The sequence below is a fragment of the Scardinius erythrophthalmus genome, assembly GCF_964197995.2.
Source record: "Scardinius erythrophthalmus genome assembly, chromosome: 20".
NCBI classification, from domain to species: domain Eukaryota; kingdom Metazoa; phylum Chordata; class Actinopteri; order Cypriniformes; family Leuciscidae; genus Scardinius; species Scardinius erythrophthalmus.
This window is the reverse complement of record NC_138240.1, coordinates 37,093,161-37,106,308: the sequence shown is the minus strand read 5'-3', so window position 1 is coordinate 37,106,308 and position 13,148 is coordinate 37,093,161. Positions and strand designations below refer to the sequence as shown.

General features: G+C 36.7%; 1 protein-coding gene across 1 annotated transcript; it reads right to left on the bottom strand.

Moving 5' to 3' along the window:
* Positions 1–4,469: 4,469 nt before the first annotated feature.
* LOC308680504 (zinc-binding protein A33-like) lies at positions 4,470–12,156 on the bottom strand. The gene is made up of 6 exons (XM_081348641.1): positions 10,903–12,156; positions 8,195–8,290; positions 7,756–7,986; positions 7,656–7,678; positions 7,456–7,574; positions 4,470–5,174 (listed from the first exon to the last, which is right to left on the bottom strand). The coding sequence occupies exons 1-6, from the start codon at positions 11,296–11,298 to the stop codon at positions 4,675–4,677; spliced, it is 1,365 nt and encodes a 454-aa protein (XP_081204767.1). The 5' UTR covers positions 11,299–12,156; the 3' UTR covers positions 4,470–4,674.
* Positions 12,157–13,148: the final 992 nt, after the last annotated feature.

The following is a 13,148-nucleotide window of genomic DNA, read 5'->3' as shown; positions in this document are numbered from 1 at the left end:
TTGACAATCGGAATATCAGATATATCCTGCTATAGCTAACAAATTTGTGAAATTTTGAATAAAAAGAAATAAAAGCAGATCATCAGTCATTCATTCAGCGCTATTGTGGCTGCGGTGTGACAAGCAATGAATGACGCGTCTCCATGGGAACCATAAAGTGATAGCCTAGCTACTACTTTTAAACTTACGTGTAAAAAGGTTCAGCAAGGCTTACATTTAAATGTGTCTTTGTTTTGTTTTGAGTGTATGGTCAATAAATAAAGGAATTAAAAAGATGGGCACAAAACCTGTTTGTCGCGCCCCATTTGTCATGTCTCTATTCCCCCCCAGCAGTGGGCCGCGCACGCGCCCGCGCCTCACACTTTGAGAAACGCACCTCCGTTTGGTCAGGATTTTTCCTCTTTTTGGCTGGTGTCGACCATAGACTGTAAAAAATGGTGTCGACCAACAATGAAAAATCGTTGTCTGGCTGCCTTTCAGTGTCCTTTTTCATCTTTCCATCCGTTAGCATGCACCGTCAGCTTTCTCCAACCATTCATCCCAGCGACTGCGCAATATAGTGAACAAACTTGGTAGAGAAAGCGGGTTGGGTAATACCAAGTAGTCGGCGGTGCGGTGGGCGGGAAGTACATTACAGATTATTTAAAATATGATACTATCTTTCTTGCTGGCAAATGAAATAAAGAAAACGAACAAAAGTATTCATTCGGAATATTTCATATTTATTTTAATATGTGGGGGGGGGGGGGGGGGGTTATATTAGCTGGATCAGATTTTTGGGGGGGTCATAACCCCCGTAACCCCCGTGCAAATTACGCGCATGGCGCTAACCATTACCATAGTAAACATGGTAAATATGTACGCTTGAAGAAATCAGACAAATCATAATCCTGTTTTTATTTTATCTGTCAGTAGCCTATGTCTCGGACTATCCTTTTTTTCTCTGACTGAAAATATAACCGTATCCTTCTGGGAGAGAGTGCCAAAGCTCCTCAGGTCATATTTTTGGTGGCATATTTGTAGAAATTAACATTCTTTCTAAATGTGATGTAAATACGTCCTGTTACTAGGCTACCAAATAAACAGAAACAGACGCGAATAAGTTGTGTGCCCTCTTTCTTTTGTGAACGTTCACAAACGTCATAAAAGGTAAATCACTTTATTTCTGTGTGACTAATGTGCAATTTTGACACAAATTAATTCATTATGATTAATGTATCGCTTTTTATTGTAAACCTGTGGTAAAACATCTATTCTTGGGTTTTAAATATTTAATTAAACAACAAAAATGCCAGCAAACAGTCGCTCTTGTTTTGCGATCACGTTGTTTCCAGTGATTTCTTTCTGATCAGTTTTCTGATAAAACTTCCTTTTCTTCTTCTTTTTTTTTTTTTTTTACAATAATAATATATATTTAATTATATGCTATAATGAGTGTGATATGAGTATGAGAATGAAAAACTGATGCAAATACAATAATAAACAAAGAACAATAGCCTACACAATACAATAAACGGCCCGTTTATGGCTCGCACTGGCCCGACAGTGGAAACGCGTCTCATGCCTACAACTAACGCGACAATTAAGTGATGCACCATCTTGACAGGATTGAAAACGTGGAAATAATGAGCTTCCAGATCCGGCAGACAAGCTGTGTGCGCATGTCAGAAAATGATTTCGATTGAAAGCGTCAGCACATGTAAACACCTGATCGGTTTAGATAACATCCCATGTAAACAGTCAACCGGAATCCGTCAATCAGAACGATCTCAATCAGAATAGCACAAAAGTGTGCATGTAAACGGGGCTAGTGTTTAAAAAACAGGTATTGTTAAATGGTGTTGATATTAAAGACAGTAAATGTAATAATATTTTTTTCAGATGCCTGATTCATTGCCCTGCAACACCTCGAAATAAATACTTTTGGAATGAACATTTAGAAAATTTGAATTGGAGATTGATTTGGACTTATAATAACAAATATTATATCAATAATAAAGTTTATGAAATATACTTTAAAATGATACATAACATTTATCCAACAAACCAGTTCCTAAAAAGGTATAAGAATGACCTTTCTGAATCTTGTGTATTTTATAAAAAGGATACTGAAACTATTTTACATCTTCTCTTTGAATGTGTGTATGTGAATTTTTTTTTTTTTTTTAATTTATTTTTTTTGATTGATGTGGAATATTTATTTAATATGTTAAGTGGAATCAAAATTCACATAGAGAAAAGGGATGTTTTTTTTTTTATTATGACAAAAAAGATATAGACAAGAATCACGTTTTTTTGTTAAATATTATTATATTATTTGTTAAGTTTTACTTACACAAATGTAAATGGTCTGAAAGGATTCCTAACATTTACCATTTTAAGGCTGATATGAAGATTTACTTTGAAACATTGCAAGGACTCTCAAACCGCAAAGCAACCAGAACTATGACAATCTATAAAAAATTTAATTCCTCTTCTTTATTTTAATTATATATATATATATATATACCCCTCTCCGATATGTCTTATTTTTTTCTTTTCTTATTTTCCTTAATGTGTGAGTTGACTGTTTAGCATCTTTGATATGAATGTTACCTGCATGTTCCTCATATCTTATGATGCTCTGGATTCATTTTGAACCTTATATGTAAAATATGTGTAGCCTATACTATATTATTCAATGTATAATTTCTGAATTAAAAAAAAAAGATTGTTTGCGAAAAAAAGGTTTAGTGCATCAAAATGTTTACCAACATGGAAATGACAATTATCGATAATTTTTTTATTATCGATCATCAAATCTTTTTCCATTTAACTTCAAATGCTGTGAAAAACTAGTTTGGAAACACTTTTTGTTGAGAAAAATGTTTTTAAAGCAAAATAAATATGGTGTCACATGACAGAAGCTGTATTTGTTGATCTCGTTAAAGCACTGTTAAAAAGGTTCATAATATTCATATAATTAAATTGTATATTAAATTATTTTATCACTATTGGTAAGAATAATACATGTTACCTCTCAAACATCATTCTTCCTTATTTTTGTAGTTTTGTCTGTTTTTTATAATCTAAAAACTGTTAAGCAGAAAAATAGCCTAATAGCTGCACCCGTTTCTGAATATTGCTGGATCAAGTATTGATCTAAAAAGTCTTTATAACGAAGTACAAAAAATCATGACACTTGTTAATAAAAATAATTGTTTGTATACAATTTAATAATATATAATAACATGTTGTTTGAAATGGATGAGGAAAACAGCGCCTTGAAAATCTCTGCCGCTCGTCAAAACTACAGATGTGCGTCTGTCAGACGAAGGAAGACTGAAGGAGTTTCCAATAAAGGCAGAAAGAAAGGTCAAATAAACATGTTACGTCTGTAAAGTATTGTTTCCACGACTTAAACCCTAATTATCATCCCAAACATTTAATCTTTCACTCTGAGCATTAAATCACATAATCACATATTATTTATTGATTTAAAACACAAGATTATCAGCAAGAACCTTTTACATCAAATCATCTTGGATGTGTCATTTGATCTCGGATGTAATAAGCAACGTACGAAGAACGGGCCCCTGTTCGCTACTCGGTGTGCTCTCGTTTATTTTGATGTGATTACACAACAATATCAACTGTGGTTTCAATGACCCATGACCAAGTAAACACTGTAATAAATAAATCATGTAATATTTTTAAGAAATTATAATACTGGAATGCAGAAATACTTCACAGAACAAACTGCCATATAGCTAATTTAAGACAATATGTTAGAAAAAATACATAGATGGAATAATTCTTGAGCTTATTATCTTATGAGTCAACTAAAGTGTCAAAGTGGATTTACATCGAATATTAGATTTATGTTTCCAGTAAAGATTGTTGGCAAAAAAAGGTTTAGTGCATCAAAATGTTTACCGACATGGAAATGATAAATCGATCATTTTTTGATTATAGATCATCAAATCTTTTTCCATTTAACTTCAAATGTTGTGTGCGTCTGTCAAACGAAGAAAGACTGAAGGAGTTTCCAATAAAGGCAGAAAGAAAGGTCAAATAAACATGTTACGTCTGTAAAGTATTGTTTCCACGACTTAAACCCTAATTATCATCCCAAACATTTAATCTTTCACACTGAGCATTAAATCACATAATCACATATTATTTATTTATTTAAAATACAAGATTATCATCAAGAACCTTTTACATCCATTTATTCCAATGAACAAATGATAATTTCTCCTCTATAACTGAAATAATTATTAATTAAGTCTCATGTTGAACAAACACTGAGAATGTGCAGAATTTACTGCTTCAGTGATTTGATGTAATACAAGAAAAAAACATATATATAATCATATATAATTATGAAAAAAAAGTTAGAAATTAATAAACACACATTGACTGAAATAATCGGGTAAATGTCAATTATCCTGAAAACATGAATGCTAAAACGGTCTCTAATCGTCTAATTGTGTGAAGTGGAATATAAATGAAAACTTCTTGTTTATTGATCTGAGTGTTGCTGTAGTGCTGGATATCAGTCATGTGATCATCACGGCCCAATCACAGCCACCGTACTGATATTCAGATCAACAGCACTCTTACTCATGTGATATGGATTAAATATTGGAAACATGATGAAAGCAGGAAGATCCAGATCTACAGGAGTGACGTTTACTGACTATTGACCGGTAAGATCTTCAGAGAGCCAGAAGAACACCGGAAGAATGGAAAGAGTGTGTGAGTGAAGGTGGTTGTGAATGTGTGTAGATGTGTGTTAGTTACAGGATCAGAGAACGACACCGTTCCTCCGTCATAGTCCAGATTCACTCTCACACGATTAAGCTTCTGTTTAACACGAAAACCAGAACCTAAAGCCCGTCTGAGCAGATCATACTCCACACACCAGACATCAGTGTTGAAGATAACACATCCCTTCCTCTGGTTTGATGCTGTAGTTACTCCAAGAGTCCAGTCTGAACTCTCTTTAACCTCCACATCCCAGCAGTGTGTTCCTGAGTTTAAACCCTCTGAACCCAGAACACAGAGATCACAGTCAAATCTCTCTGGATTATCAGGAACAGTTTGATAGTTCTCGCTGTATCTCACACTGGTCAGATCATCAGACAGGACGAGACGTGGACTCGCCGTGTTTGGATCCAGAATCACAGGAGCTGATGAGACACAATCAACAGATGCTTTTATTCTGATCTTCATATAATGATCAAGAGTGAACCCAACACAGATTATTATGAATTATGACACTCGTCCTGTTGATCAAACACATTTTCCTCTGATCACTGTCAGTGCTGTTATTAGTTTCACACTCGTTTTTATCATCAGCGTTTAACGGCATCAACTACAGACATTAAATATGAGATTCAGACATTTGTGTCCATCAAGAGAAACTGATACTTTGGGAAAGTTAAATAACAATAAATCAATGAGATCTGTTGAGATTTATGCTGTAGATGAAGAACTGTAAGTGTGTGTCTGATCTTCAGCATCTGATCATCTTCATTTTGTTGGCTCTTATAGTCTGTGTTTTGATTTAAATTAGTTTATTATGAGTTTGACTTATTATGTTGACCTACAATCAACAATTTGACTTGATAAATTATTATTATTATTAGTGAAGGCAAAGCATCAGTATATTGTTATACACCCTAGCAAACTAATTTCATAGACTTCCATTCAAAGAGATCATGAGGAATATCTTTTGATAGAAGTGTCATAAAAACATGAGGGTGGGCTCAGCCAATCATGAATCACCCTCAACACTTCCTAGCCACGCCCTAGCAACCATTGTCAAGCACCCTAGCAACCCAAATCCAAAGAGGGATATCTTGTAATCTGAATGTCATAGAGGAGTTGCGGTTGGTTTATATCATTCATACTGGCAAGCAGCCTTTGAAGTAACATCATTGGCAGCTGCCAAGCCACTCCCTAGCAACTATACAGAGCACCCTAGCAACTGTTCAGCAAGACCTATATCTCTGCACCAGAACATCGTAGAGACATGGTGGTTGGCTCCTTTGACTAATGCTAGCAAACAGGACTTCCATCATGCTACACATGCTAACAGAATAGCTACATGCTAATAGTGATTAGCTAAGTGTTGAAACATGTCAAAAATGCTAACTAAAACTCAGTAGCAGCATGTTAATCATGTTAGCACCATGATCACAACATGTTGATCACGTTAGCACCATGTTAATCATTTTAGCATCTTGTTAAAACATGCAAGCAACATGGTGGTTGTGTTAGCATTATACTAGAATCATGCAAATAATGTTAGCATCTTGTTTGGCAAAATATGACAATCATGCTAATATCATGATGATCAACATGATAATCACAACATGCTAATTGTATGATAGCATCTTGTTCGCAACATGCTAATCTTGTTAGCATTATGCTAGCAACAGGCTAATCATGTTAGCATCATGCTAGCAACATGTTAATCTTGTTAGCATTTTGTTAAAGGCATGCTTTGCAAAAATGATAATCATGTTAGCATAATGCTAAGAGCATGGTAATCATACTAACAAAAAAGATAAATGTGTTAACATCAAGTTAAAAAAATGCTAATTGTGCTACCATCATGTTAGCAACATGTTAATTATGTTAACATCTGCCCAGTTCCGAATGAATTTATTATCCCGAGTTTACTATTATCTATCTATCTATCTATCTATCTATCTATCTATCTATCTATCTATCTATCTATCTATCTATCTATCTATCTATCTATCTATCTCGATCTATCTCGATCTATCTATCTATCTATCTATCTATCTATATCTATCTATCTATCTATCTATCTATCTATCTATCTATCTATCTATCTATCTATCTATCTATCTATCTCGATCTATCTCGATCTATCTATCTATCTATCTATCTATCTATCTATATCTATCTATCTATCTATCTATCTATCTATCTATCTATCTATCTATCTATCTATCTATCTATCTATCTATCTATCTATCTATCTCGATCTATCTCGATCTATCTATCTATCTATCTATCTATCTATCTATCTATCTATCTATCTATCTATCTATCTCGATCTATCTCGATCTATCTATCTATCTATCTATCTATCTATATCTATCTATCTATCTATCTATCTATCTATCTATCTATCTATCTATCTATCTATCTATCTCGATCTATCTCGATCTATCTATCTATCTATCTATCTATATATATCTATCTATCTATCTATCTATCTGTCTATCTGTCTATCTATCTATCTATCTATCTATCTGTCTATCTGTCTATCTATCTATCTATCTGTCTATCTGTCTGTCTATCTATCTATCTATCTATCTATCTATCTATCTATCTATCTATCTATCTATCTATCTATCTATCTATGTCATGAAGAGCCTCTAACTCTCCACCCATCCATCATGTCCAGCTCAGATCTCCTGCTGTCAGACTCACTGTTTTGGACGATGTCCTGCATCTTCTTCCAGACTCTGAACGGCAGGTTGCCCAAGTATCGTGGCACATGAATCAAAGCTCCAGAAGCCATCTGTGGATCCGGCTGTGAGCGCTGGACTCTGGAAGAACATTCAGGAGTCAGAACTGCAGTGGCTTTGGATCAGAACCAGAGAGACCAGAGACAGGAGCAGATCACTCACCTTTCCATTGAGACTGGAAACTCCTGCAGAACAAACACACCATTTATCATCAAGAACTCAATCAATCATCAATCAATCAACCAATGATCTGAAATCAGACCTTCAGAAAGCAGACGTCATTGGCTTTCATCATCTCCTCCATGTCTTTGATTGTGTGTGAAAGAGCTGAGATGTGTGTGTTCAGCTTCTCCAGCTCCTCCTTCATCCTCTGCTTCTTCTGCTCCTCTTCCTCCCTCAGTGCAGTGACTGTAGCTTCTTCTTCATCTCTGAGAAACTGATGAAGCTTCTCAAACTGCTGTTTAATCTGACGCTCTGTGTGCTCAGCTTGAGACTGAAATCAAAGCACATTCACTTCAATCATCTCAATCGACACACATCATTAATATCCAAGATAAACTCGGATACCCGACATAAAGCGGGTCCAGAAGCAGATTGCTGCTAGTCATTTACAGAAATAATAAACTGGAATCCATTATATCAGATCATAACTGTATATAGTGATTCATCAGCTGTAATGAAAATGACTCTCGTTTCCTCACCTTGATGTGTTGAACTGTTTTCTCAAACTCTGCTTTCATTTCTTCATTGCGTTTAAGTTTCTGTTGTAAGGACTTCAGTGCTGTATTGAGCTCCTCCTAGAATTGAACACAAATACATTAAAACACCAGATTACAGTGAAGAGAAGACAATACAGTGATATGATCATATACAGTAATGCAGTGAAAAAGTATTTGCCCCCATCCTGATTTCTTTTGTTTTTGTGTAGATCTCATACTAAATTGATTCAGAAATTGCAATCTGAGTAAACACAAAGTACAGTTTGTATGACAATGTTATTTATTGAAAAGTTATCCAATACCAACTGGGCCGGCATGAAAATGTATTTTCCCCCATAGTTACTAATTCCTCAAATCTATGAAACTGCATTTATAATGTAGTTCAGCTGGACTAAACACAACCAGTCCTGATCACTGCAGCTGTTCAATCAGATCAACACTGAATACTGAAGCCTGATTGGTTCACGTCTGTGCATCTCTACAGACAAATGGCTTTTCAGCCCACTTAAACGGACTGCATTTTTAAGTCACGCTGAAAGCTATTATAAGAAGTTTTCTCCTTCAAGTGTGAAGATCATCTCCTCGCTGTCTCCAAAGAGAAGAAGAAACAAGCCTCAAGCAGCGGATTAACGGCTCTTCGACACCTGCAGCTCTGTGCTTTTGCCCTGCGGCTATCCAACTCTTCAAGACAAAATATCATTATTAAAGGGGTTGATATGATGCGATTTCTTGTTTTTCTTTTTCTTTAGTGGCTGTTTAAGATCTGCAGTGTTACAAAGCTCAAAGTCTCAAACCCAAAGAGATATTTAGTGTAGAGACGCTGTGAAACTACTATGTTTGGCCTGCCAAAAGAGGACAAAATTAGGAAACAGTGGCTAAGCTTTACTTACAACACTGCTCCAGAAAAATACAACCACAATTTTTGACTGTGTGTTGTGCATTTTTCGGAGGACTGTTTCCAGAACCTGCGAGAGTACAAGGCCGGCTGTGCACAAAGCCGATTCTAGAAAGTGGGGCAATTGCATCTTTGCTAGTACAGTCTGGCGCTTCTGACTCACAGACACAGCCTGTAAGTATGTTTTCATATTTTAATAATTTGCTACTGACTATTCAAACATGAGTTTTGAGCAGTATAGAGTACGATCACAAATGCAGACATGGTTTTATGCTTACAAAGTGTTCTCCCCCGTAGCGCGGCACAACGCGTAAAAAGACGGTATAAGTCATTATAATCAGTAATGTCCCCAATGAAATAAATCTTTAGTTCTGGTCCAGTCGCGCTGGCAAAGTTCAGCCCGATCAGCTTGACCCTCTGCGTTTTCCGGATCAGATTCGGGCTCGAATTGATAAGTTAGTACGGTACCAACATTATCACCTGTCATTATTGCTTTGGGAGCTGATGTTCCAAATATGGTAAGGGGCGTGACATTTCTGTCACACGCTTAAGGTATTTGGGCCAATCACAATGCATTGAAATGCTATCCAATCAGAGCACACCGTGCTTTTCAGAACGATGAGCTTTGTAAAAATCAACGCGTTTTAGAAAGGCGGGGCGTAGAGGAGCAACAATAAAATTATTAAATATTACAATAATGACTTTTTTTAACCTAAAACTACGTGAACACGCTGCGTTTAACCAAGTACACAAAATAATGCTCTTTTTAGAACTGTCATATGACCCCTTTAAAAGAGCAAATTTGAGCGACATTTGTTGCTGAGTGTTGCTCCCGCAGGGTTCCCTGGCCCTCGGCTGGAAGACTAAAGCTTCCCATCCCTCTAAGCCGTGCAGAGCTAGATCTGCCCTCGCGGTCAGAGAGTATGCAGCGAATGGTCAAGCTGGATCTGCCCCTCATACAATGGCGGTCCTTCAAGTCTACCAGGTCGAGCTTCTCTGCACCATGGATGAAACTGGTCTTGACCCGGCGCCTTCAAAGAGCTGTGCAGCACGACCGACCTTGCCCTGCGTGCCATATATCATGAAATTTATTGTGATATAAATTTTAGCTATATCGTCCAGCCCTATCTCCCTGCTTCAGGAGTGTGACTAACACTTCAGTCTCGGACAGCGACGCTCACGTCCTCCGAGCTGAAGCACAAGCTCTGCTAGCGAAGGGCGACTCAGGCTCATCCTCGATTTGAGATGTCTGAACCGCGCTCTGGTAAGACGGCCGTTCAGAATGCTAATGCTAACTTTGAAACAAATCCTCTCACAGATCTGATTGTTTTTTATCAGTGGATCTGGAGGACACATACTTTAATATCCAGAGAGCCACTCATCACAGTTCTTGAGATTCACGTTTGAAGGGGCTTACCAAAATAATACAGTCCTACCATTCTGACTGTCTCTTGCTCTGCGCACTTTTATGATATTCGTGGATGTAACCCTCTCCCCCCTGAGACAGATGGGAGTTCACCTCCTGAATTACCTCAATGATTGACTGCTTTTGGCCCAATCGAAGGCCTGATCGCACAAAGATCTTTGCTCCTCAGAACGGCCTTCGGCTTCTCTCACTAAAGACTTCTGCTGGCTCTGGCATCGGTCAAGCGAGTTGTTGATCTGCAGGCTCTTTCAGTGGATGCATTCTGGCTTCAGTATTCAGGTAAGTATAAGTTTCAGTATAAGTTTTCCTCATAAGCGTCAGTTACTGATGTAATGCTCATGATCTCAGGGAACTGAGGACTTGTCTTACCTTATATGATGAAACCACTTCTCTGATGGGTCTGAATTTATGATTGTCATGTTGTTTTGAATCTCTGCACACTAAACACACAGGCTGTTTGTCCTCCAGACAGAAGAGTTTGAGTTTCTCACTGTGTAAACTGCAGATCTCCTCAGACCCTGATGAACGCCTCTCATTTCTCTCCTTCAGGAACGACTCACACACGTTTCTTAACGCAAGATTAACTGGAGGATCAGATTTTGAGGATCTTCTCCTGCAGACAGGACACTCCTGAGTTTCCTTTGTTCTCCAGAACTGTTGAAGACACTCTTTACAGAAACTGTGACTACAGGATAAAATAACTGGAGCCTTGAAGATTTCACAGCACACAGGACAAATATAATCATCTTCAGCTGCTGAAGCCATTTTCACTGTTTGAGCTCCAGCAATCTAAACTTTACTTTCACTTTCTGAACAACGGTTTCAAAAATGAATCACCATGAGAATCACAAAGATCAGAAACAAACTTCTCAAATTCTTCTGTAAAGTTTTTCTCTTCGTACTCCACTGATCGCTGATTCTTTATTGCTTTTGTCGAGACAAAGTCAGTATGGCAGAAAAGAGAAATAACAAGTCAGTGTCTTCCTGGTTAGTGTTGTAAGAGGGTGGAGCTTCTGATCAAGGTGTGTTGAAACAAGTCAAAGAACAACATCAGGATTTCAAGTAAAATTTTAACAAAATGATTAAAAATGAACTTTGAAACGTTAAAGGTCCCGTTGCATGCGATTCCATGTTTCAAACTTTAGTTAGTGTGTAATGTTGCTGTTAGAGCATAAATAATATCTGTAAAATTATAAAGCTCAAAGTTCAATGCCAAGCGAGATATTTTATTTAACAGAAGTTGACTACAAAAAACGGCTCGATTGGACTACACCCCTCTACATCCTGCATTAGTGACATCACCAGAACCGTTTCTTGACTAAGCTCCGCCCACAGGAATGCTCCCTCAACTCTACTGGCTACTTGCTCACTTCTTATAACTTAGCCTACTGTGTTTACTCAGCTCTTACGGTGATTTTCTGAAGTAAAACTGACGCTTCATCTTTTGTGTGATGTACAATAAACTTTATTAAACTCATCAGTACATGTTTGATCATCATTCAGACAGCAGACGTGTAGGCTATAAATAAATAATGGATACATAGCCTACAAGCAGATGACAAATACGTTATAATAACCGTAATTAAACTACTAAACCATACCTGTTTCATCTCTATACAGCAATCTGACTCTGTAGGCATTATTGTCCGACTCGAAATGAACGCCGTTACTGAGAGTTTCTGATATTATCATCATTCCGTGAGATGAATTTTTCCTGACAGACTGAGCACGAGCTCATGAAGCTCCGCCCCCTGTGTCGTCCAGCAGCACCTCATTTGCATTTAAAGGGGACACACTGAAACGGCTCGTTTTTCTGAGCCCCAAAAAATGTCAATTTAAACATGCTGTAAAAAATGATCTGTTGGGTATTTTGAGCTCAAACTTCACATACACACTCTGGGGACATCAGAGACTTATTTTACATCTTGTGAAAAGGGCATAGAACGGGACCTTTAAGATATAACGATATAAAGCCTTGGATAAAAAACAAAAGAACAATGAAACTACTCAAATATTAAAAATAAATTATCTTAAAACCCTTATACATGTTTTTTTTTATTTATTGCTCTTCTTTATTTGTCACAGAGTTTATCCAGGGTCTGTCATGATAGTCCTAAATAAACAGGAGAAACAATATGACAAAAGTTTTTCTCTCAGGGATCACTTGTCAGCACATTTATTAATAGTTGTGTAGTATTTCTTGTAAATTATGAAAAATATACTCACTTAGCATAGACATTTCTTAACAAATATAATTTCAATATGCATTCAGTCACATCACTGTTTCTATGACAATATCACCAGAATTATGTTTGTATTTATATATATGATCTTACAGCTATTGTCCTTATCGATTATTATTATTATTAAATTGTAAAAGAATTAAAGAACCATCTTTAATTGTTGAAAATTTTTAAAGAACCACCTTGTTTTTTTAATTGATATTTTTTGTAGGTGCAGTTGACTGTGACCCGCTAAGATGTAAAGTCTGCATGTATGATTGATTTGGCTGAAGATAATAAATGTGTGGAATGTGTGAGAGCTTTTAGTGATGAAAACACGACCGGAAACAGCTGCGGATTTACTGTGTTCATTACGACACTAACAGTCATGAC

What these genes read in the sequence shown, in the direction of transcription:
- LOC308680504 (XM_081348641.1), bottom strand. Translation starts at nt 11,298, where the DNA reads ATGGCTTCAGCAGCTGAAGATGATTATATTTGTCCTGTGTGCTGTGAA. An exon ending in TTTCCAGTCTCAATGGAAAG is followed by an intron (nt 7,575 to 7,655) that starts GTGAGTGATCTG and finishes ATGTTCTTCCAG; the next exon opens with AGTCCAGCGCTCACAGCCGG. An exon ending in GCAGGACATCGTCCAAAACA is followed by an intron (nt 5,175 to 7,455) that starts GTGAGTCTGACA and finishes GTGTCTCATCAG; the next exon opens with CTCCTGTGATTCTGGATCCA.